This window comes from Copidosoma floridanum, unplaced genomic scaffold (genome assembly GCF_036245765.1).
Source record: "Copidosoma floridanum isolate Cflo_tuat_1 unplaced genomic scaffold, Cflo_Japanese_pri ptg000020l, whole genome shotgun sequence".
In the NCBI taxonomy this organism is placed as follows: Eukaryota; Metazoa; Arthropoda; class Insecta; order Hymenoptera; family Encyrtidae; genus Copidosoma; species Copidosoma floridanum.
The window spans coordinates 21,513,025-21,538,067 of NW_028321897.1; the positions used below are offsets into that span (position 1 = coordinate 21,513,025).

The following is a 25,043-nucleotide window of genomic DNA, read 5'->3' on the forward strand; positions in this document are numbered from 1 at the left end:
AACACTAGTACCAGAACATCTTTGTCACAATTGAATCTTCCAGTTGTTGTCTCTGCAAATCAGATAAGAATGTTAAACTATTAAAGGCTCGAACTGATACCAAGATTCATTCTGGGGGACAAAACTAAAAAGCTGATTTTTTAAAATTACTTGCAACAAATTTACAATCAAAAAATAAGATACATAGACTTACAAATTTTTTTTGTAGCTGTTTACTGCAATTCTTGTTGTGTCAGTCCTAAGGTCATTTACAATCTAAACTTGTATTATAACTATTTTACATCATTTAAAACTGCTATGTCTAACCTTACAGCAGACGCACTTGCGCGCGCACATGGGTCAGGTATAGCTGATAACGATATCTTGCAACTTACCGACTCAGCTCAATGACAATCTTGCAACGCCGTGCTTTCAATCAGACACGCCATTGCCTTTCAACCTCTTTTAGAAATAGTTGAGAACGAGTTTTTAATTGCTTACTATTTAAAAGCTATTTGCTCTAAAAAATGAATTCCAACGGGGCTTACTTTGGAAAAAATCGCTCTGCACGCTATTTGCCAGAAATTCTAGCATTACATATTAGCTTATAAATAGTTACAATGATGTATCTCTCTCTCTCTTTCTCTCTCTACATATACAAACACATCATATTCTATTGACGTTGGTGTTGGTTCAAATCCGGGGTATTACTTGCCAGTGCTACCCACACTGTTGTATTTGGATCCCTTAGTGAGGGAAAATTATATTTGCGTGCCCTCTGGCTTAAGCCACTGTACCAATTTTTGTCTCAGGCAACGATAGCTGCAAGAAATCTAGTTACGCACGTCTTATCTCTCGCGATTATCAAGTATTCATGCGTGAGACTAAAGGATCGGCTCTTATTCACATAGAAACAGAATCAGCATTGGCCAATCTTTCTGCCTACACAACACAAAACAGCCAGCAATGAAACTCACTGCCCCGTCCAGCTACGTTAGACACATCATCTAACGTAATTATAGGTTACATTAAACAGTACACTGCTATTGGTGTCTCAGAAACATTATTTAATTAACTTGATAACAACTTTATTGCTTCCATTGATGGCTAATTAATTTATCTCACAGACTGAAAGGGGAAAGAGGGTGGGGGTGCAGCAATTTATGTAAACAAGGCCATGATAGTTCGAGTATCGTCTCATTCGGATCCTACTTAGGACAACACACCTGAATTTCTTATTCTCGAGCTTAGACATGGTGCCTTTAAATTACTCTTCGTTACTGTCTATAGGTGCCCTCAATCTGCATACCCCATCAAATTCTTTAACATGCTTACATAACACATAGCTCTCTACCTTCTGACTGTAGCGGTAGGTGATTTAAATATATACAGTGACTTACATGCTGCAACTTATTTATCAAATGCTATTTATTCCGTTGGTTTGCACCTCATTGCCTCTGAGCCAATTCACCATTCAGTCTACCAAGGAAGGCCAACTGACACATGGATTGACCTTTGTCTTATCAATGATTTATCATATCTTGCTACTTATAATCAATCAGATACACCATTCGTGGCTGGACACGACTGGAGTAAGGCACTACTACATTTTCGATGACAAACATACCATTTTCAATAAAACTAATAATACGTTTACTGTAAAAATAAGCCAGACAAGTCTTATCAACTCTTTCATAGAGAATATTGATCAACTATTCACTAGTATACAACCAAATACTACTCCTCATAAATCAACTCTCAATAAATTAACAATATTTTACTCACAAATACTATAACCAACGTTTTTGACACACATGCACCAAGACTCCCAGTAACTTTTTTTATACGGCGTAAGCCATGGGGCAGTCACAGCATTTGCTAGTGAATAAAAGAAAGGGATCGAAACTACAAATATTATTGCCAGTTAGGTCTCTTCATGGATCTAACAAGATTTCGTCTGTTAAGATCCTCAGTACGTTCTACCTTTGACAATGCTAAAAAAAAATATATTCTCTCTAAGCTTCGAAATTCGTACAAATCTAGCGCTCTATGGCAAATCTTTCGACAAATGCGTATCACTAGCAAGATTCAAACCATACGCTCGCAACTTTTCTTTGCCCAAGAATTACAAGATTACTATGCTTCAACTACAGTAAACGTTCCTCCACTCACCTCTACTCACATAATCAATGATATGTCAATACCATTACGATGATTCTAACACGATTTTTACTCTCAAATCAGCAACTGAAACGGATATTCTGAATGCTCTCTCTAAGACGATATTGAAGTGACAAGAGCCGATACTACAGCCTCCCATCAATTAATTCATTAACGTCGCACAGTGGTCTCAAAAGCTGAAAAATGCTCAAAATTCGTGCTTCCCCTGGATTTTGATTCCAAAAAACTGATTTTGGGCTTATTTTGTTCGTAAGAGGATTCTCAAGAGGATCCGTTTCCCTTAGATGTGTAACGACTTTGTATATGTAAGTTTTTTAGCTATATATAGAGAAATTTTTGATAGTCACAATACTCTGGACACATAATACGTTGTTAAAGTTTACTGATTTGTACAAAATATTGTATACAGGGGTTTTCGAGGTCGCTGATCACGAATCTAAAGTTAAATTTGCCAACTTCAAATGGTGGATCCAAGATGGTGGACGAAATTTTCAAAAATCAACCCATTTCAACCAAACTTGGTATACGTTGGATTTCGGGGCCGCTTATCATGAATCTAAAGTTAAATTTTCCAAAGTAAAAATAGTGGATCCAAGATGGCTTAAGAAAATTTTAAAATTAACGATTATTAAAAAATACCATCGTATACTACACGAAATTGTAAAAAATAAATTTTTCTTGCTATTTTTGGAATAAAATTGCCATTTTCAAAAAAAAAAAAATTATAAATTTTTAAGATTCTTTAAGCTTGATACTACCGCATATTTTGTTCTGAAAAGCATGAAAAATGCTCAAAATTCGTGGTCCCCCTGGATTTTGACTCATGAAAATTGATTTTGGGCTTATATTGTTCGTCAGATTATGTCCTACAAGCATCCGTTTCCCTTGACCCGATCGCAGTAATATACATATACTATATATGTTGCTTCAGGTTTCTGCAAAATACAATTTTGTTGTTTTTTTTTAAGTATCAGAGATTAAACACTATAACTTAGTAGAATATTGACTGTTGATGCTATTTGTTATTTGTAAAATGTACCTATGTCAATTTTAATATATATGTATATACATATAAGCTGTTGTGTCTTATAATAAAGTCAAAAATTCAATAACACCTAATTGCGAATAACAAATTCCATCAGTGGCCTCGAGCGCAACTCCGGATCAGCGCCACCAAACGAGAGAGCCAAGAACGTTTGGGCTGGACGTCAAAAGGAATATTTTCTTCGATAAACCTTAGGCTTTTAATAATCTATACAACTTTAAATCATTTGTTTCGCTGAGACCATGATAAACTGCAGCTGCATAATCAAAATAAAATATTACTAAAGTTTCAACGACATGCTTACGAAGTAGTGATGTTAACGAGTGATGATGTTGTAGCAACGTTTGAAGAAAACGGTAAAATTTATAGAGATGTGGTGGATATGGGCTGACCAGGATATATCGTGGCTCAGTCCGATTCCTCAACTTTCAAGCTTCAACTCGTACTTATTGTATAGCGGCAATATTCAGTCGTGAAATAAAAGTATGACTAACCATTATCATTGGTACGATTTGCAATCCATTGTCTTCGGCCCAATTTTCAATTGCACCAATATCTTCATTTGCCAATGTAGCTGGTTCTTGTACATGTCCACAGGGCACGGTTATGAAAATCTGAAAATCATCAGTAAAGAGAATGTGCTTGCAGTGTTTTAGATTCCTCGGCAGATCATTTACAAGCACAGAAAATAGCTTGGGTCCTAGAACGCTGCCCTGGGTCACTCCGCTAGAACATTCATCCACTCGTATATATAATGGGTGTAAAGAATTGTTTTTTGTAGAGGTGCTGTACTGTTTCTCTTGTTGCGCCTATCTTGTTCTTTTAGTGTTAGTATCCTTGAGCATATGAAAAGAGGTTTTTTTTTGGCTCTCTGACTACAGTTATAAACTTCTACAGTAGGGTTCGATTAAAAATGTGGCGTAGTGTCACCAAGTACAACTTGATATTAATTATAATGTGGCTGTTATGATGATGATTCTTACAAGTGAAAATTATAGCATAATTTTTTCAAAACACTTCTTCAGTAGAGTATATACTTTAAAAAAATGTTAACTTTAGCTATTAAAAAAAAAGCCAACTTTTTATTATTTTTGTTGATCAAAGAAGATATACAACAGTGTGCCCAAACGGGACATCCGCCTGATGGCAAATTAAACTTAATAATCTTATATTCAAGCTTTTAAGCCTCGTAACCCTTTACCCCATGCACTCTATCCCCATAACTTTATACTCTAAAGCACTTTAATCTAACAACCTGGAGTGTGGAGTTATTAATTCGTAATCAATTCATAATTTCTATTCTTGTAAATAATAAAAGAGCTACTTATCTCAAGAAAATCGTAAATCATTTTAATAGTGTATGTAGGTTAACAAAATTAATAATTCAAATAGTTTTTGGTTAGCTTTTAAATAAAAATAATCAAAAAATAAAATATTTCACTCTCAATCTCTCGACCTCCTAACCCTTTTCATTACAAGTGCTTTAACTCTATAACCTTTTACTTTAATACACTTCAACTAAATGATCTTGGATGTTGAGCGTAAGTAGTTCTGATATTTTTATTGTCATGTCAACCAGAAAATAGCTACTTATATCAAAAAAAGAAAATAACTTGTAAATAATTTTAATGGTACAGCCTTCTAAAGTGTAATTATGAGCATATTTATGTAATACTTTGTTTCTTGCATAAATATTTTTTAGAGCCCGTTAAAGCAAAAACTGCTTTAAAAATTAATGAAATTACTTGATTTTTGTTAGTCAACTAATCATTAACTGCAAAACGGCTTAAGTACCCTTTTAAAAGATTTGTTTATCTTTGTAGTAGAATCACCTTAGCTCAAAACTACCACTATTTTGTCAAAATCCATACCTGTCCAGAAAAAATTTCAGGGTAGTGATATAAGCCATTAAGTGCACCTGACTTAAAAAAAAAAAAAAAAAAAAAAAAATGGTCTGGTAAATGCCGATAGTAATGGTAAACATGGCCAAAGTATGTTTTTTGCGTTTACAGTGGAAAAAAAATTTGAATCAGAAAATGTTCCATACAAAAAAGATGCCCCATTGAAAGACACAAAAATAAGCTGCATAAGGCCTAAATCAGTACAGCCGTTTTTTCAAAAATTGAGAAAAACCGCCTTTTTAGGCCTTACCTTCGAAATTCAATAACTCGCGTTTTATTGAGCTCTCAAGATACACACCAAATTTCGGCTACATAAGATGTAAACCTTTCAGGAACCGTAGACAAAACTAAAAAAAAGCCCTTTCGAATAATGGCCCTTGACCATTTTCAGGACTATTAAGGACCATTTTTCAAATGCGATAATTATCATGAGCTGGTGAATTTTTAGAACCCTACATTAATTTAAAACACCGTAAACTTTGTTTGAAAAATAGGGTATGTTAGCGGGGAGGAGCGAGCCGACGATACACTGAGAGATACTTTCCATTTACGTGCACAGTGTACGTTTGGCGTTCAGCCGCGTGATGGCGTGTCGACACCTAACTAGCTGAGTGAATACCGAGCGCTCACTCAGCTTTCAGAGGAACAAATTTCGTTCACTCACAAATCTGAGTGAACGCACTTGACGGGCCGTCCGAGTGTCTAACCGACACTGAGAATATCATATGTATACATACGTATTTATATGTGCATGGATATACATGATGTTTATAATTTTAGTTTGAAGGGTGACAGCATTGCTATCGTTGCTTGTACAAGAAATTAAATTTAAGTAATAAGTGTAAGACGGAATTTTTTTTTGCAAAACTTTATTTCATCAATAAATCGTTCAATAACTTTTAATATTTTTTAATTCGTTTCACTAGACTTTACAATCGATGCCTAGGGGCAACGTACAAACAATCGTCTTTTTTTAAAATTATACAAGGATATCGGTCATGTAATTTTTGATAAGAGATAACTTTTTTTTCATTTATATTTTTGAAAACGCTATAAGCAAAAAAATGCGTATCGAAGCCAAAGATTGGTACCAAATCTTCTAATGCCTAGTTGTTCAAAATTGAGCTGACAAATACATCTGCCATCTTATGTTGCACTTGCCATTTATTCAAGATTGCACATGACACAATAGCATTGAACTGAAAAAATATCATTTAACTTATCACTTATAACGGCACATGAAAAAAAAGACAAACAACAAGTATACTAACTCTGAATTATAGAGGTACTGTTAGTATTGTCTTTAAATGAATCGAAAGCACGTAAAAAATACTTATCTTACACTAATTAGTCAACTTTTCTTGCTCCAGTAACAACACTTTCTCGAAGAAATACTTGAAGAAATACTGTTCTTCGAAATCAGCAATGTCTATCGCGTGTACGTACATATATATGTATGATATTCTCAGTGACGGTTAGACACTCGTACGGCCCGTCGAGTGCGTTCACTCAGATTTGTGAGTGAACGAAATTTGTTCCTCTGAAAGCTGAGTGAGCGCTCGGTATTCACTCAGCTAGTTGGGTATCGACACGCCACCACGCGGCTGAACGCCAAACGTACACTGATCACGTAAATGGAAAGTATCTCTCAGTGTAGAGACAACACCCTCCCGCAAGCGCTCTTGGCAATTTTAGTAGAGTATCCTGAAACTTGAATGAACGCAAGAAATATCTAAATCTCCCGACTGGAGCATCAAAAATCGAAATTTTTTTCTTTACCTAGAGTAGCTTCCGATAATATTAACTTTTGACGTATAAAAAAATTCCCATTATTAAATGTAGTCGTAATAAATAAATAATTGCGGTAATTGCATACTTTACCTTTCTTCTGATCAGCTGCCATACTCTGGTGTGGTATTTTGTAAAGTAACGTAATTAATTTTGCATATTAATAAAAAATGACGTAATCAATAATAATTTGAAATTTTTTTTTAAAGTTTTTGTCTACATTTCAGTCACAGTGACTAACGCATCTATTAAGCCACTTATGAGTTTAACTTATAATGTTTGAGAGTAAGGTAATTAAATGTTGTATGTTAATAAAAAATGTTGATTAAAAAAAATATTACACTTGATTATGTTGATTATGATAACTTGTTGTAAAATAAATAGCGAGTGTTTTGTTAATAATAATTTCAAATGTTTTTTCCGAGTTTTTGTAACGTATTTCGCCTTTTATATGTTATACGATTATATAATACTGCAATACTATTGTTATCTACATACAATCACAAAAATATTTGTATAATTAATAAGATAACTCTTAAATCTTTTTGCTTACGTGGTTATTTTATATTTAAAAGTCATAAGCAATACTGTACACACAAGATGTAGAGTATCATATAATAAGGACCTAGTCTTGTAGGACTGTGCGTGCGTTGGAGGACTGTGCATTAGTAACTCAACAGCTTGTGATCAAGATTACTACGAGAATTATACAGTCCAAGATTAAGATGAAGATAAAGAGAGATGGTAAATAGGGAAAGAAATACTTAATGAAGCAGAGGAATCATAAAGTATAAATAATATAATTCTAGATAAAAGCGAAATAAAACGTAAGAAATTAACTGTCAGTAAAAAGTAATGTGTTGTATGCTTCAATATATAATGTAGTGCAAATATTATACACTAGCGCCCTCACCCTATCTGTGCCCGAGGCTCACTAAATAGGACACCGTAGTGTGTTTACATGTAATGTGAAATTTTCTGAGTAAAAAAATTTACATCTATTTCTGACACTGCTTACAACAAAAAATTTCCTATTGAAAAAAAATTTTTTCGGAATCCATACACTTTATTTGGTCAAATAATAAGCTTTAAAAAGTAAAAAAAATATAACTATGCTAAAAAGTACCGTGTGCAAAAGACTTTTGGCATTGTTAAAATTTTTGTAAGCCCTGATGGCTGTTTTAGTCAACTTTGTTAAGTTTGAATGTATTTGTTGGTAAGGTAATTCGACGTCCGATTGCACTAAAAAAGACCGGTAAGATTTTGAAGTATACTCTTTCTTGACTAAAGTTTTCAGCAAACGTGACTGCCTCTATACCGCAAGGTAATCTTCTCTGACCTGTTACTGTAGCACCAGACTAATCTTGAGGAAAACTGCGACGTCTGAAGCGTTGGAGCTAGTTATAAAGCTCTTTCCCAACGTCTCCTAGTATTACGTCAAAGACGTTGGTGTCTAAAGCACCTTATTTTTTTGCAGACTTAGTTGTTTTGGTGATCTAAGGAGAGGTGATTGGTTCGTGATGCTTGCCCGTTAAATACTGTCCCGTTTACTAAAGGTTATTTTTACATCATAGCTCTTGGTTCGCTCAGCGTAGACCTTGAAAAAGATCGGTGATTCCTGGTTGAATGCTTACAGTCAAGAGGATAATATTGGGGCGTTGGTAGCCAGGGTTTCCAGCCTTGCGACGAACAAGTTCGCTTGTGACGTCTGCCAATGAATGACTGACTTGGTTTGTAGTTGCCGAAAATGGTAGTCAAAAAGGAATTTGTTGGCGAGGTAGTTTAACCTTAGGACGCTCTTAAAGAACTGATGAGATTGATGGTAAAGTAAGGAACGTTATTACTTATAACGGCCCTAAAAAGGCCAGTTGTGAAACTTCTAGCTATTCCCTATTATTATTTTTGGTGATGAAGAGCTGGTTGTGGGTAGCTTGACTCTATCTTTGGAATCTCTGTGTACGGAGATCGTGATGGAGGGAAGTACGCTGCACAGTGGGCGAATTTGCTTTTTTTTTGTATCAAAATCGTAAATCTCAAGATAAAATGTAGATACCGCTTTAATTTTTTTTTTTTGTACAGCTAATTGGACTAGATATACAGGAAAACTATAGCTGATAGTGTGATGATGTTTTAAAAAATTATAATTTGTTATAAACTTTTAAAAAATTACTTGAAAAATTGAAAATTGGTTACAAAATTCAGATTTTCTATAGGATTTCCTTGAAATTACTAATGAGGGGGTTTCTAGGATCACTGATCACGAATATCAAATTAGTTTCTGAAAATTCCAAAAGGCCGATCCAATATGGCCGACCAAAATTGAAAAAATTACTAAAAAAATTGAAAATTGGTTACATACCTTAGATTTTCTGTAGGGTTTCCTTGAAATTACTGATATGGGGGTTTTTGGGGTCGCTGGTCACAAATATCAAGTTAGTTTTTAAACATTTATATTGACCGATCCAATATGTCCGACCAAAATTGAAAAAATTACTAAAAAAATTGAAAATTGGTTACAAAATTCAGATTTTCTGTATGATTTTCTTGAAATTACTGATCAGGGGATTTTTTGGTTTGATTTTTTTGGTTGGTTAAGTTTTTTAAAATTTAAAATGTCCGATCCAATATGTCGGTTGTAGTCATGGTTTCTATTGAATTCCACATTCGCTTTCTCACTGCATATTTTAAGTTGAAATTATATATGAAAATTGTATCACATTTTTCACTATATAATTATTACGTAAAAAGAGAACTTATAAGTCTGACTCTGAATTCTTAGTTAAAATAGTGCATCAAAATTTAACGTTGGCATTATTATATAAAATTAGGAAAATGAGAATTTTCGAATTTTTGAGAGCATGGCAATAATACAGTTTGGTTTTGATTTAATTTTGCCATATGGCTATAATTTGGCTTTATGGTTATAATTTAATTTAGCAAGGGAGCAAGAAAATGCGTGATTATGGAATTATTACAGAAAATTGTTCGTCCTTGAATAAAACAGATTTAAGCACGATGTTTACATATAAATATTATGTGAAAATAGCAAGCGAATGGTTATGGTTAATATCTTTACATGAAAATTCGACAAAAAAGATGTATAAAAATCTTTATGCAGATTTAACACTGATTCGATGTAGATTTCTCGCAGAAAAATTCTTGCAGAGCTTCAATGGGGTACAAAGTGCAAAACAAGTTCTTCAGTGGTAATTTAAATTTTCAAACTCCTTTGTTTACATTACAACGCAGTTCTAGGGGTCGTGGGTTCGATTCCCGGTGAATGCAGATTTTTTCAAAAACTGTTTTCATCGGGAAAAGTTCCTATGTAACCCCGGCTGTTTCGGGGCGGGTTTTTCCGTGGAATTTTCCTTCAGAGTAATTCCAGGGTTTTTTCCTTGCCCCACAGGTTTTCGGGCCTAAGTGAATGCGAAACAGTGTTAGGGCTGTAGGTAGGGATTAGTGGACCCGATGCCAGGCGTCGGGCTGGGATCGCCGGCCTTACCGGCGAGGAGTGGCCCCTGAAACACGGGGCTTCTCCGGGGATGCTAATTAGCCTGGATCTGATGCTTCGGCAGAGAGCGCCAGCTTAACTGGCGAGGAGTGGATGTCCTGGAATAATGGAGTCTTCTCCGGGGAAAGGCTACACAGTGGTGAGTGGACCCGATGCACCATCGGTGCAGAGTGTCAGCTTAACTGGCAAGGTGTTCTACCGGAGATACTCACACTGTGCCCATGGATTCAGGTAGGATGCGAGGAAAAAGGTTTAGAGATGGGTGTGGTAATACACCCCCACACATAGGTGGTGAGTGGGTGGCCCCCGCGACTAGGCCAAGTAAGCTGTCGTGGTAACCCGGTATAAAAAAAAAAAAATAATAATAATATTATTACAACTTTGAAAATGTACAAACAGTAAGGTGACGCTGTATACTTTACCGAGGTAATTAAAAGTCGAAGGAAATCAGAGAATGGGCTACTTAGCTACGTATGTCTCTCGCACCTTGGGTCTGATTGGATCTCTCTACAAGCCAAAACAAGGGCTTCTTATATATACTTCATATGCCTATGACTATGACTCTAATATTGTTTCATGTCATAGGCCTTAATGATTGTATACATAAAGTGTTCCCGTATTTTTCTGAGTTATATGCAAATACTTAAAGTATTACTGTGACTTTAATATCATTTTATATTTTGCTCATCGGTTGACTTGTACGTTAATAAAGTCTTGTTATAATAAATTTTGTCGTGAGCTATAAAAAAGGAGTTTATTTCTGGACATAACCGAATAATGTTGTGAGTATTACTAGAGAATGTAATGCTGCGTGAATTCGTCCTTTTTCCAATTCATAGTAAGTGGTATAGGTACAATCAACTAAATTGAGAACAATCGGAGAATTATGCACAGGTAAATTTTTGTTAAGAAAGCGGTATATACATGTAGAGTAGGTTGCCATATTATCGAGTCTGTCTATATTATCGAAGGTCCGAGACGTGAGACATGAATATTAATAATAAACTAATGTATAAACGCAAGTTACTTTTTTCCCCGATAAATTTATTTAATAATTTAGCTCACAAAAGCTTAAAACTCATATTATTGTCCACTTTGACATAATTAACATGTACTATGTATGCTTGCTTCGGTTCTCGTGCTATCTCTCTCGATCTCTTAACAAAAAGCTTAAGATTATGCATGTTCTACTACTATAAATAAATTAACTGTATTTATAACTTACGGTATGTGAGTATGATGGTTATATTAAGATAATAGAGCCAAAAAACAGTTTTGTTATTTATTCGATAACTTACATCATTTAATGCAAAAAAACTTACACTTTTAGTAAATCAGTTTTTCAACCAATATCTACTAAAACTGATATTTAATAATTAACTATACATTAGATATTACAGTACAGTGTTGAAACTGTATTATTAAATAAAGAAATTTTTTGGCTACAACCATATACGGAAACTGACGCCACGCTAGTAGTATCGTATTCGATTCTTAATTCATTTGCACACGTTTGTCAGCAGCCTTATAAGTAAGCAAACACTTGTGATAACGTTATTTAAAACATATTACTGAAACTCTGGACATATTTCTGAAATAAAGTATTACATGCTGCTTTTAACTTTTTTTATAAACCTCCCTAACTGAGCGTTTAATAAATTTAGCTGAAAGCTCTTGCTTGAATCTTTCACTTTGGGATATTCCGAAAAAAAGGTATTCTTAAGTTATTTAGTATGATTGTTTGACTTTTTTTAAAGTCCATATTATGGTGACAAATTTTGTCAGCAAGTATTAAACAAATTCTTCAACACATGTAATAAAGTAATTCCATTATACTTCGAGTGTTAGCCCTTAGTTTACAAAATATCCTCCAATGTATTATAAATTAAGCATTTGCCTATTTTAGATGATTTAAACAAAGAAAGTAATATCATTAAAGAAAAAATTTATGAAAACTTTCATGTTGAAAAAAATGTCATATAGTCATTGAACCTTATTTAACCAAAATTTTTAATTTGTCCTTTGCTAGTGGTGTTTATCCGGTGGACTGAAAGAGATCAATTATAATTCCTTTGCCTAAGGTAGCAGGTCCTCGAGCGCCGGGTGACTTTCGGCCAATCGCTATTATGATCCATTTAGCAAAGGTATTCGACAGGCTGATAGGAACAAGGGTTGCCGATTTTCTTGAAAGTAATAGTTTGCTGTCGCCTTTGCAGTCTGGATTCAGGAAGTATAGAGGGATCCAATCGGCGTTGCTTAAGGTGACTGATGATATTCGCGTGGGTATGGAGGCTGGGAGGTTGACTATGCTCGTTCTCTTTGACTTCCGTAGGGCTTTCGACTCTATCGACCACGCAGTGCTATTGCGAAAAACGAGTCACTTGGGCTTCGCCGAGAATGCTTTAAGATGGTTCCACAGCTACCTGACGGGTCGTTCCCAGGCTGTGAGTGGATTGAATGATTGCCTGTCTGGATTTCTCCCTGTGACATCGGATGTACCCCAGGGCTCGTCAACTGAGCCGCTATTATTTTTAATGTTTATCGACGAGATACTCTCGGTTTTGCACTACTCGTCTGGAGTTTTGTTTGCTGATGATCTTCAGCTGTACTTATCCTGTAGGCCTTCAGAGATAGTCCTGCCATTGAGCGTTTCAACGGTGACATTGGTAGGGTTGTTCATTGGGCGGAGTCTTGCGGTCTTCAGTTTAACTTCGGCAAGCTGTTCGCAATTCTTATGGGTACCTGCCAAAGCCTTATGCGCGTGGATAAAACGGCTTTCCCTCCGCTTATTGCTGGTGGTCACGTGATACCATTCGTTGACAGAATCAAAACGCTCGGCGTCCTACTCGCTGGTGATTTAAGTTGGAACACGCACGTGGCAGCCATTTGTTTCAGGGTGCACGGGGTGCTGCATCGATTACGCTACCGGGCGAGACTCCTGTTCCCCTCATTCAAGGCAATGCTCACGTCGGCCCTCGTTATTCCACATTTTGATTACGCGTGTTTGGCGTATAGGTCATTGTCTGGGTACCTTTCCGTGAAACTTGATAGGCTATGCAACACTGTTGTGAGGTTCATAGTCAACCTCAGACGCAACGCTTCGCTTGGACAGTATTACGAAAGACTCGGCTGGTTGCGACCAAGTATAAGGAGGGACTAATTTTTGGCTGTTACCATTTATAAAACTTTTACTACTCAGCAGCCAAGGTATCTATTCGATCTTTTTCCACCGGCGAGCCAAGACTTACGTAAATCCGAGCGCTTCCCCCGGTCTGACTTCAGTATGCCGCGTGCCTCTTTAAATGCATATGCATTATCATTTTCCCAGCGAGCAATGAAACTGTGGGACAAAATCCCAGTTTTCATTAGAACGAGGGACTCGCTTGATTTATTTAAAGTCGATTACCATAATTACTTGTTATTAAACTCAAGAGACAGATAAGCAACCCACAAGCGTATATATTGTTACCATTGAACGATTGATATTGGTTTTCGACATCTTCATTGCAGTTTACCTAATGTTTATTTTAATGTTTATTCTCATGCTCTAATTGTATACGCAAAATTAAAGTATTTCGAACGCTCTTACGATGTATTAACTTGCGACATATATTGTAAAATTGATATTAGTATTTTACTTGATTCTTATAAGCTCTGTAAATTATGCTACTGCCATACGGGTGTCAACTACCCTTGGCATCAATAAGTCTTTGTTAAAATCAAATCACTCTCGCACTGTCTACACTACACTCTCTTTCTTTCTAGCCTTACCTCCTGGTCAAACGTCCGTGAGTCCAACCCTGCGTGATGTCATCTGGGGTCCTCGAGCAGGTCGTTCGTCCTACGGCTTCGCTCTTTCTCTTCTCTCTTACCCTCTTCTTCTTGTTTCAGCGGCTTTTGTAGTCCTCGACCTGGAGACCTCGTCGTCTGGGGAGAACGCAGCAGCTGTTAGACTCGCGCGCACACTTCTCTCGCTCTTCTCTCAACACTCTACTCACCTTCTTGATAACTCTCTCTCTCAAACTTTTCTCTCGCCACGAAAACCCGCAAACCGCCAAAACTCTCGCTGCTCGCAGTTAAGCGTACAGCTTGAGGCTCTACTCCAAACTGAATCACGACCACTCGCTTGAGCAATGGTCGCCACCACTGCTGCTGCCACGTATATCTCTTCGCAGTCACTCTCGACATAGCAGCTGCCAGTGCTTCCGAAAGTGGCATCCAAAGTATCGCGAAATTCAAATTGGCTATATGAAGCAAAACGCAAAAACCCACATAACTTAACAGAATTTCTAACATAATAAATAAATAAACCTCAATCTATTGAACCCAATAACCCAATGCTAATTAACGCAGTAACATGGAACGCCTACTGGCCACTTTTAAATGTAATGCTTTAAATAATAACAAAACCGCCAATCCCCACACAATCCGGGGCGCTTACTGGTCGCTTTGTTAATTAATATAGTAAATAAAATAACAAAAGCGCCAATCACCACACAATCCGGGGCGTTTACTGGCCGCATTGTTCATTAATTAAATAAATAAAATAACGCAAACGCCAATCCCCACACAACCCGGTGTGCTAACTGGCTGCTTTATTCATTAATTAAATAAATAAAATAACAAAAGCGCTAATCACTACACAACCCGGGGCGCTTACTGGTCGCTTTGTTAATTAATAAAATAAACAAAATAACACAGAGGCCAATTACCAGGCAACCTGGGGCCCTTACTAGTCGCTTTGTTGATTAATAACTTTAAATTCATTATATTATTCAACAAAGCGGCCAGTTAGGGCACCGGGTTGTGTGGGGATTGGTGCTTGCGTTATTTTATTTATTTAATTAATAAACAATGCGGCCAGTAAGCGCCCCAGATTGTGTGGTGATTGACGCTTTTGTTATTTTATTTATTATATTAATTAACAAAGTGACCAGTAAGCGCCCTGGATTGTGTGGGGATTGGCGCTTGTGTTATTTTATTTATTATATTAATCAACAAAGTGACCAGTAAGCGTCCCGGGTTGTGTGGAGATTGGCGCTTGCGTTATTTTATTTATTTAATTAATAAACAATGCGGCCAGTAAGCACCCCAGATTGTGTGGTAATTGGCGCTTTTGTTATTTTATTCATTATATTAACTAACAAAGCGACCAGTAAGCGCCCTGGATTGTGTGGGGATTGGCGCTTGTGTTATTTTATTTATTATATTAATCAACAAAGTGACCAGTAAGCGTCCCGGGTTGTGTGGTGATTGGCGCTTTTCTTATTATTTAAAGCATTAAATTTGAAAGTGGCCAGTAGGCGTACCATGTTACTGGGTTAATTAGCATTGGGTTATTGGATTTAATAGCTAGGGGTTTATTTATTTATTATGTTAGAAATTCTGTTAAGTTATGTGGGTTTTTGTGTTTTGCTTTATTTAGCCAATTTGAATTTCGCGCTACTTTGTATGCCACTTTCGGGATCACTGGCAGCTGCTGTGTGTCCTGGTAATCGCGTTTGCGTTTTCTTGTCCTATTTCGTTGGTGCTGTTGTATCTCTGCATTTCAGCTGGTTGTCTGTTGGTGTCCTCTTGTCCTCCTCTTAGCTTATATACAGCTCCCGAAAAACAAACGAATTCGGAGAAGCTTCGACTTTCTGCTCTTTGTATATACGTTGCATCAGCGAGAGCATTTTGGGACGTGGATGCCATTTTGCCTCGTTACACGTGCAGTAGCCAGCAAAACATCAAGACCTTTAGAACGAGAGTAATTGATCTCGTGAGTGGACTCTCCACTCTCGACAGACTCACAATTTTTGACATCAGCAGAACTATTCGAGGAATCTAATGAACCAGTCTTAGTTTTGAGAAGATCACTGTGTACTAGTGAGTCATGCCTCTAACAACAGATAGAACAAGTGGGCTCGCACTTACAATCGTTAACAAAGTGTGACCAAAACAATTTGAACAAAGTCGAGATTTAAAAACTGAATCCTTCTTAGCATTCAAAGGCTTCGACTTAAAGAAAGGGCACTGATAAAGTGGATGATTTTTTTAGCAATCTGAGCAAGACGATGAAGACTAGGTCTCAGTCTGGTGGGAAAACCTTTAATACTATCTTTTTTAGGAGCAGCGACCTGACCCTTAACTTCAAATGATTCTAGTATGGTAATCTCAGACTTAATAAAGTCCCTGACTTGATGGATGATAGGTGCAGCAGTTGAGTTACCTAAAAATCGCTGTCAATTACGTTTCTTACTGTTATCAAATCTGTCAACTATCCAAGCTATGTAGAAACTAGCTGTACCTAAATCTTTATACAACGTAGCTAACGAATTAATTGGGTTAATGATCTCTTTTTGAATGCCCTTCAATTCAGCATAAGAGTCAAGCTTCATTGTATTTCTACAAATAATAAGTAAGGTGTACGATTGAACGAGACGTCTCTGACTATTGAAGGTGTTAACGAGAGTGTCCCAAGCGTTTTGATACTGTTTTTCGATAATAGCAATACCTTGAATAAAACTAAGAGCTTCACCCGACAGATGTGCTTTTAAATGATAAAGTTGAATAACTGCTGGGACATTATCTCTTCTATGAACGAGAGCCCTAAATAAGTCACGAAAGTATTCCCAATCAGAGTTGTTCCCAGAAAATTGCAGCCATTTAATTTTGGGAGCAAAGAGTTCACTCCGGCAGAGACTGTGGGTGTAGGGGGAACTGAAGGAGCTTGAAGACGTGGATCCAGAGGAAACAATCTGATATATTCTAAATGATCTCCCTTAAAATTAAAATAGGCATCATTAGTAGAATCAAACAGGTTTGAAGAGGAATAAACGTGCTTTTCGTCAAAATTACTTAACTAGAGAATTTCTGAGTGATCTCCTTTAAAATTAGTGAAATGGAATTTAACTACTTCTAAATACGAACAAACTTTTCCTTTTCTCATATTAGCTTTACCAAGCTTCTTGAAACCAACGTAAAAAGTAACCATTCTTTTATGGCTCGTTCTAAACAGCTTCTATGCTGTTTAAAAAATTTTTACATATTTGAAAATTACAATAAATAAACTGTTAAATTAATTTACGCGGCCAATGAGAAAATACAACCAAAAACTCGACTCTGAGTTTTAAAACTATCTGACAATTTAAAAATAAGCTACACCAAACGAACTGAAACAGACTCAAAGGAACGTGAGAAATACAGCAAAAAATACAAATATTTGTCCAGCAATAGAAAATTTGTGGCAGGGATAGATTGATTACCCAACAAAGATGACCGGTTTAGTACAGACAGCTACCCTCTAACTTGTTCTAGAATCAAACGCAACAATGTGGTAAATTACTTCTAGCTCGAATAACAGAGATTGCAACAGCATGTTGAACTAAATTGATACAATTAACTTTTCATACCTGGATGTCCTTTAACTCAGTAGACGACTTACAAATTTCCAGTGAGGTGACAAACAAACTCGAGTGTCCATCAGCGGGCTTGACTACTTAAAGTAGCGATAATCGAAGACTCAGCTTATAGTTGTGACTGTTAAAGCGACGACTGCAGCAACGGTTGACTCAAGGATGACAGTAGTTACGCACTAAAATTTACAAGTCGAGTGCAAATTAGTTAACAATAATAGTAGAGTAAAAGAGGCACAGTCTTCGCTAGTGAGTTTATGTCTGCAAGCTCGATACAAAACAGTACGCGAAAGATCACACGTGGAACTATTCTTATAACAAAGGGGACGAATACTATCAACTAGAGCAGCAAGCGCAGGAGAGAGGTAATGGGCTTAAACTAACCTCTATGATCGTTTGCTTTAATCAAAACAATTCGTGCGTGTGCATTCGTTATGCAAAAGAAAGAAGGTAACCAAGACAAATACGTATACCTTTACGTTTTCCTAACACGACAAGATAGCCAGGCAATCGACAATGAAATCAAACACAAGGTACAGCACACACTACTATATTTGAGTGGGAGAGAGAGAGAGACCAGTTGCCGAGACGTCAAAGTGGGCTAGGGTACTTGCCTCGGAACTAACCCAAAATGGCCGTCGTGCAACGCAAACCACTGACAAATGTTGAAACAACTCGTTCAACCAAGGCAACCTTCCCTCTCCCATCATCACGAATTCGGCTGGAAAGACTATAATGGTAAGGTAAAAGTACCCCCTTGAAACGCTATTTGGCATATACTTTAGATATCAGTACATAAGAAAAATATTTTGATTTTTTGCTTTGTAGAAAAAACATCTTATATGTAAATGGGTCCCTAACGTCCGTTTTACGTCCAAAAAATACATAAATTTTATCACTTAAAAAAAACGTTAATGAAAAAAAAATTTTTTTTAATACGCCCCCCCAGTGGAACACCTTATTTGCGTTTGTCCCCTCAATGAAACACTACTTGTCTCTGATTTTGAACACATTACTATTTAAACACTTACATCTAAAAAAATGACTTTCTGGACTAAAAATTGGTAGAAACGTGTGTTCAAAATAATTGTCAATAATAACACTATTGTCAAATAAAGAAAAATTTAAAATTTAATGATTTACAGAATTTTATCTAACTTTTTAACAAAATTAAATACTATACATGGAACTATCGACGTAATAAATTTATAAGTGAAAAAAACTATTATGATCATATACTAACTAAGTAAATGTAAGTGCTCTTCTTTAATTTTTTTTTAACATTACTAACTTGTTCTTGTTCGATTTTTTTTTGAATTGTATTGATTTGATCTTGTAATTCTTTCCTTTTCTACGCCAAAACTTTCTTTTCCTCTTGCAATTTTTTTTTCGCTGCAAGTTTTTCCTCTTTTTCTTTTTTTATTTTATCTACAGTTAATTGATTTTTATACCATGTATGAAGAGGGCCTGCAGACAATTTTTTGGGCTTCTTACTTGCTTGTAATTGGTCCTTTTTTTTTGGCAAGTACTCAACTGGCATCATAAATGATCCGTTAAAATTATTTTTTTCTTTTAATTCATGGACTTTCTTTATAATATTTTCCTTTTGGCTCGTACATGGCTCGTCGCTCTCAATATTAGTTTTAGTTAATACAGTGTTCGGGTCATCATTCGATTGCGATGTTAAATTAATATTATTATCAAAATTGCAATCAACTGGATTAGTAACCAATTCAGAAACACTAATAGATTAACTATTTTCATAAATACATGTTGGTGCATTTTAGTCACAAACATTATCCGAATTGTTATTAACTAGAACAGGAGTTGCAGAATTGTTATTAGAAAGAACTACTTGATTTTGTGGAAGAGTACTTGTTAACTCCTCATATAAGTCTTGTCTTATGTCGACTATGATTTCAGAATTTAAATTACTACAACCAACTTCAAGAAGTTCGTCGACTTCAGGATTCACGTCATTAATTATAAATTCATTTGTAGTAGTCAAACCATTAATCTTATTTACTATTCCGTCGTTCGTTGATTCGTCGATTGCAAATTCATTATTATTAATCTTATTTACTATTCCGTCGTTCGTCGATTCGTCGATTGCAAGTTCATTATCATTAATCTTATTTTTAGTGCTGTTACCTGTTGATTTCATAATATATGTAAAAAACAATGTATTTGACAATGATAGTAAAAAATAATAATAACGTATAAAATAAAATTAAAGGTAAAAATAAAATTAAGTAAAAATAAAAATCACATATGAAATAAAATTAAAATTTAAAGTATAAATAAAATTCAGTAAAAATAAGAATAAAATTAAAAGTACAAATCAGTTAAAAATATCTAGATAATAATAATTGGATTTTCGAATACAAATAACTTTAAGAATTAAAAAAAAATGATTACTTATTGTAAAACTTATAATTATAAAAGTAAATTTATAAATTACTTTTCATCCGGAGCCAATGATTAAACAAGCCTAAATTTTCAATGTCATTGATCCGAATTCCAGAAGTTTCAGCATACTTAAATTGCGAGAGTACATCTGCAGGTAAAGCCTCTTTAAATCCTTTAATCAAATCAAACTTATTTTTGAGCTTAATTTGATCTTCCAAATTATCTTTTTGTTGCTCATTTGCAACTGGAGAATTTTTTTTTTTTAGGCTTTTTCTGAAATACGTCGTTGTCGACACTGTCTGGATTAAAGGGCATTAAACCACTGGCCCTAAATCCACTTATAATACATTTCTCTTCTTCTTTAAACATTAAAAAGCTTCTTTTAAAACTGGGCCAAAGTCTTCTTGTTTCAATTTTTTCAATTGATTATTTCCTTTCCAAATACTGACCGCTTTCCTCCAAATGTCTTTGAAAGGATGAAAGAATGCGATGTCGAGAGGCTGGATAACATGCGTCGAATTTGGAAACAATACAATCAATTTAATTAAATTCTCACGACAAAACCTGACTAAAGGAATATTAATGTGAGAGGAATGCCCGTTGAAATATAGCACAACTGGAAATTGAATTCCCCTTGTCACAAGCCAGGGATGAAAAACATTGGTCACATATTCGTAAAATGTTTTAGCGGTCATCCAACCATTCTCAGACACTCCAATAGAAAAATCTGAGAAAAAACTTTGAACTATTTCTTTAGGCACATTTTCTTTGAATTTAAACTTTTTCATAGGAGAAACTCTGCTACCATCTGCACCGTACATAAATAATGCTGTTAAGCTTTCTTTTTCACTTGCATTAACAACTTTGTAAACCGATCGAGATCCTTTCTTTACAATCACTTTATCTGGCTTTGGCAGAATCTGAACATTTGTTTCGTCGCAATTAAATACCGTGGAAGGATTAACATTAAGTAAGTCTTTGCTTATTAAGAATTGTTTAACGTCGCCAAACCAATTTTTTAAATCGGCTTGCGTGACGGAAGCTCGAGTCAAAGTTAAATGTTGCGCTGTTCTTATTGACAATTCGGGATGACGATTTTGAAATTTTTCGTACCAGTGACGACCTGGTCTTCCATTAGTAAATGGAGTTTTTCTTTTGGATTTTAATACGAATGTTTGAACACTGTCAAGAAGCTCTAACTTCGTAACTGGATATCCATTTCGTGCTCTGCACAGTATCCAATTTACAACATCTTGCTCTTCCTCAACTGTCAATACTGTTGGAGATGAAAATTTTTCTTTTTCCAAGGCACTCGGATTTTTTAAGGCTCGATGAATACTAGCCACTGGTATTTTATGTGCACTATGTGCTTGCCTAAACGACGATCCATTTTTTACATCTGTAACAGCTGCTTTAAGGTCTTCAATGCTGTAATTACACTTACTTATTTGTGATAAATAGATGACAAATAATTTATTTGACCCTGTACGTCCTTACTTATTTGTAAAACTACTCATAGATTGTTAATGCAGTATAATTATTTACGTCTCAATGCATGTGTGGACAGGTATGTACATAAGAGGGACAAACACTAAATATAGGGCCCTAGGTTTGGAACGATTCATCAGCGGCGTTCAAAGAGGGGGACACTTACAAAATCTTGTGTACCCCTACTTGAACAGCTGTTTAAATAATAAAATCAGCAAATTATCAAATTTAAATGGTACAAACCATTAGTATGACTTATAAACTTTAATATATATACATGTTTTTACTAGAAAAATAAAAAAAAATGTATATACGACAGAAATATCGATTGTAAAAATAGACTTTCCTTTCGTGAAATAATGGTATATTTCAGAATGTTTGCATAGCGATGTATTAAATTTTTTTTTTCAATCAATTAAGTTGTTAAAATAATAGTAAAATAAGTTTTTCACTCAACTATATCTGACAATTAAGTGTGATTCTTTTTTATTCGTCTATGTCAGCAGGATAATTTGAAAATCTTAATATTTTATAACTATTCAATATCAGGGACACATTTTGCGTAAGCGTTCCAAGGGGGTACTTTTACCTTAATGATTAATCCTTTTGACACACAAAAAATGGACTGTATTATTTTTAAGTAGCCGTATAAGCAGTGAAGGAAGAGAGGAAAGGAAAACGATGAGACACAGTTCTCGGTGAATTTGTTACTAATTTGGGCTAAATAACTAGAAAGCACTTCAGTTCACTACATTAAGAAAAAAACAATGATGTATTTAATCTTAAAGTACGAAATTCTTGAGCTTTGAACAAAAATAATGCGCAAAGAAATCTAGTACAAAATTTTAGTTTAATTATAGTTTGACTTAATTTATTATTAATTTATTTAAAACAATGCAGTGAGCTAGACGAGCAGACGTGAACTGGCGCTCGGAGCTCCAGAGTCCCGAAATCTTACGTGTGCGCATACACATACAGGCACACATATATCGTCTTACTCCCTCACACTCGCGAGCAGTAGTCAGTGGACTACCTTACATAAGATTGCGATCGGGAATGTTCTCGAATATCTTACATTGATGTTTAGAGGAGTGATTTTTAAGGTAATGGGGTGGTATCGTTAGATATAATTAATCAAAATGTGACTCACTTTATTTTATTCTACCAGTAAAATTTTTTTATCCGATATCCACGTAAAAAGGGTTTCAAGGATACATATAATACAATGTTATATTGTGTTGACAACTATATTAAATCTACCATACTATAATTATTTATTGATAATATGTTATTGCATTACAATATTGCATGAATTGAATCACAGTATTATTTTTAAAAAATAAATCACTTGATGTGTCTAGAAGATATTAGAGATTAAATTAAATAAGAATTTGTAAAATATTTCTTCAATTACTTTAACGTACTACTACAATTACTGTAGGAATATTTTAATCTCTCTAAATTTTTATCGTAAGCTACCATTTCCTTTATTCAAACAATAATAAAATCTGAGATTTTCTTATTTTTTTTTAGAAAAATATGAATTGTCTATAATTTTTCTATGCAATGATTATAAAAAATTTCACCTGGCAATACGTAGTAACTGTCATATAGTTATAATTTATTAATAAATACTTAAGTAACAAACTTATAAATGTCAGTAGATAATTTCTCTTTATATATGATTGTACATGTGCATCTATACTTTATGTTTAAGGAACGTTTGAAAATCCCAACAGACCCAAAAGATTGGTCTCAAATGCATGTTAAGCACTGGCTCCAGTGGGCTGTTAGACAGTTTAATCTTGTGTCTTTAAAATTAGCTGACTGGAACATTACTGGAATTCAACTATGTGATTTAAGTATTAAAGAGTTTCAAGCGAAAGTACCTCTCGATCCGGGAGATATTTTTTGGACGCATCTTGAATTACTCAAAAAATGCAAATCCGTTGGTAAGTGGTTCTGCAGTAAGTAAACGGCTGACTTGATTGGAAATCAAATTTTTTTATTTGTTCTTAGCTGTAGTTCAAAGGAGTCAAATAGAGCAGAAAAATAATACACTATCAGAAAAGCCTGAAAGAGTAAAATTTCATACAGCTCATAAATTTTTATCTTCAAATACTAGTGCATCTATTGACCTCTCCGGTGAATCTATAACAAACCTTGAAGTCACACCTTTCGTGATAGCTACATCAAATAAGATTATGAACACTGGCCAAATACAGCTATGGCAGTTTCTACTAGAACTTCTAACATGTCAAGAACATAATAGTTCAATACAATGGGTGGGTACTGAAGGAGAGTTTAAACTCAATCAACCAGAAGTTGTTGCTCAACTATGGGGAGCTCGTAAAAGTAAACCGTTCATGAATTACGAAAAACTCAGTAGAGCACTAAGATACTACTATGATGGTGACATGATATGTAAAGTTCATGGAAAACGTTTTGTTTACAAATTTGTTTATGATTTAAAGCAATTACTTGGTTACTCTGCTGCAGAGCTGAGTAAGTTAGTTGACCATAAATATTATTCTTGACTTTTAAAGAATTGCATGTGATGTATGTAAGTAAAGGTGTGTGTTATAAGAAAAGGTACTTCTGCTATTTAAATATGATAAAATCAGTGCACCAGAAAAATGTTTACAAATACCACAGTATCCTAAATTTTCCTACATTTTACTGTAAAATTTTTTCGCTGTTTTTTTTCATACACTTATATTTTATTTGCAATATCTGACTGTAGGATGGAGAAAGCTTGCGATTCATTTTTAATCTGTGTGTAAGCTAGCTAAAGAAATATTTTTGACAAAGAAACATTAATGAAAATTCAACTTTGTGGGAACGCTTTTAGTTGAATTTTTTTTCATCGAAAATCTGTACTTTAAACAGCCACACTATGGTTTTGTGGTTAGCGTGTGTGTCTTTAGATCTTGATGGCCGGGGCTCAAATCCAACTTTTAAAAAAATGTTTATTCAGTACAATGAGATTTTCTTAGGTTGTTGTTAAGCTTCTTTAATACCTAACATTTCAGCCCCTGTTAATGTTCCGTGAGTTACTACCGTATGGCTAAATACACAATGTGGTGTCAAAACAGCAATTTCTATGCCTTAGAGCAAACATCTATTTATTGAATATTATAAAATTTAAATACAGTATGAATAAAAAATATTTTTAATTAATCAGCCTATGACATTAAAAGTCAAATATTTATAACTAAAAAGTTTAAAATAGCAAAAATTAATGAATATTGTAAAGTGTTACGTCGGCCTGACGAATTATTGGAGTATACGTTTGCGCTTTATAACTCGGGACTCACACTGGGTGTGTTAATGGGACGCGGGAC

The 25,043-nt window shown here is 35.0% G+C and overlaps 1 protein-coding gene across 1 annotated transcript in view; it reads left to right on the top strand.

The window, feature by feature from the left end:
• The window catches only part of Ets97D (DNA-binding protein Ets97D), a 126,641-nt gene extending 102,006 nt beyond the window's left edge, over window positions 1–24,635 (top strand). Inside the window, exons 4-5 of the mRNA XM_089593798.1 lie at window positions 23,417–23,651; window positions 23,719–24,635. Of these exons, the coding sequence (XP_089449924.1) occupies window positions 23,417–23,651; window positions 23,719–24,236 (753 nt within the window). The 3' untranslated portion in view covers window positions 24,237–24,635. The remainder of the gene's footprint in view (window positions 1–23,416; window positions 23,652–23,718) is intronic.
• Window positions 24,636–25,043: the final 408 nt, after the last annotated feature.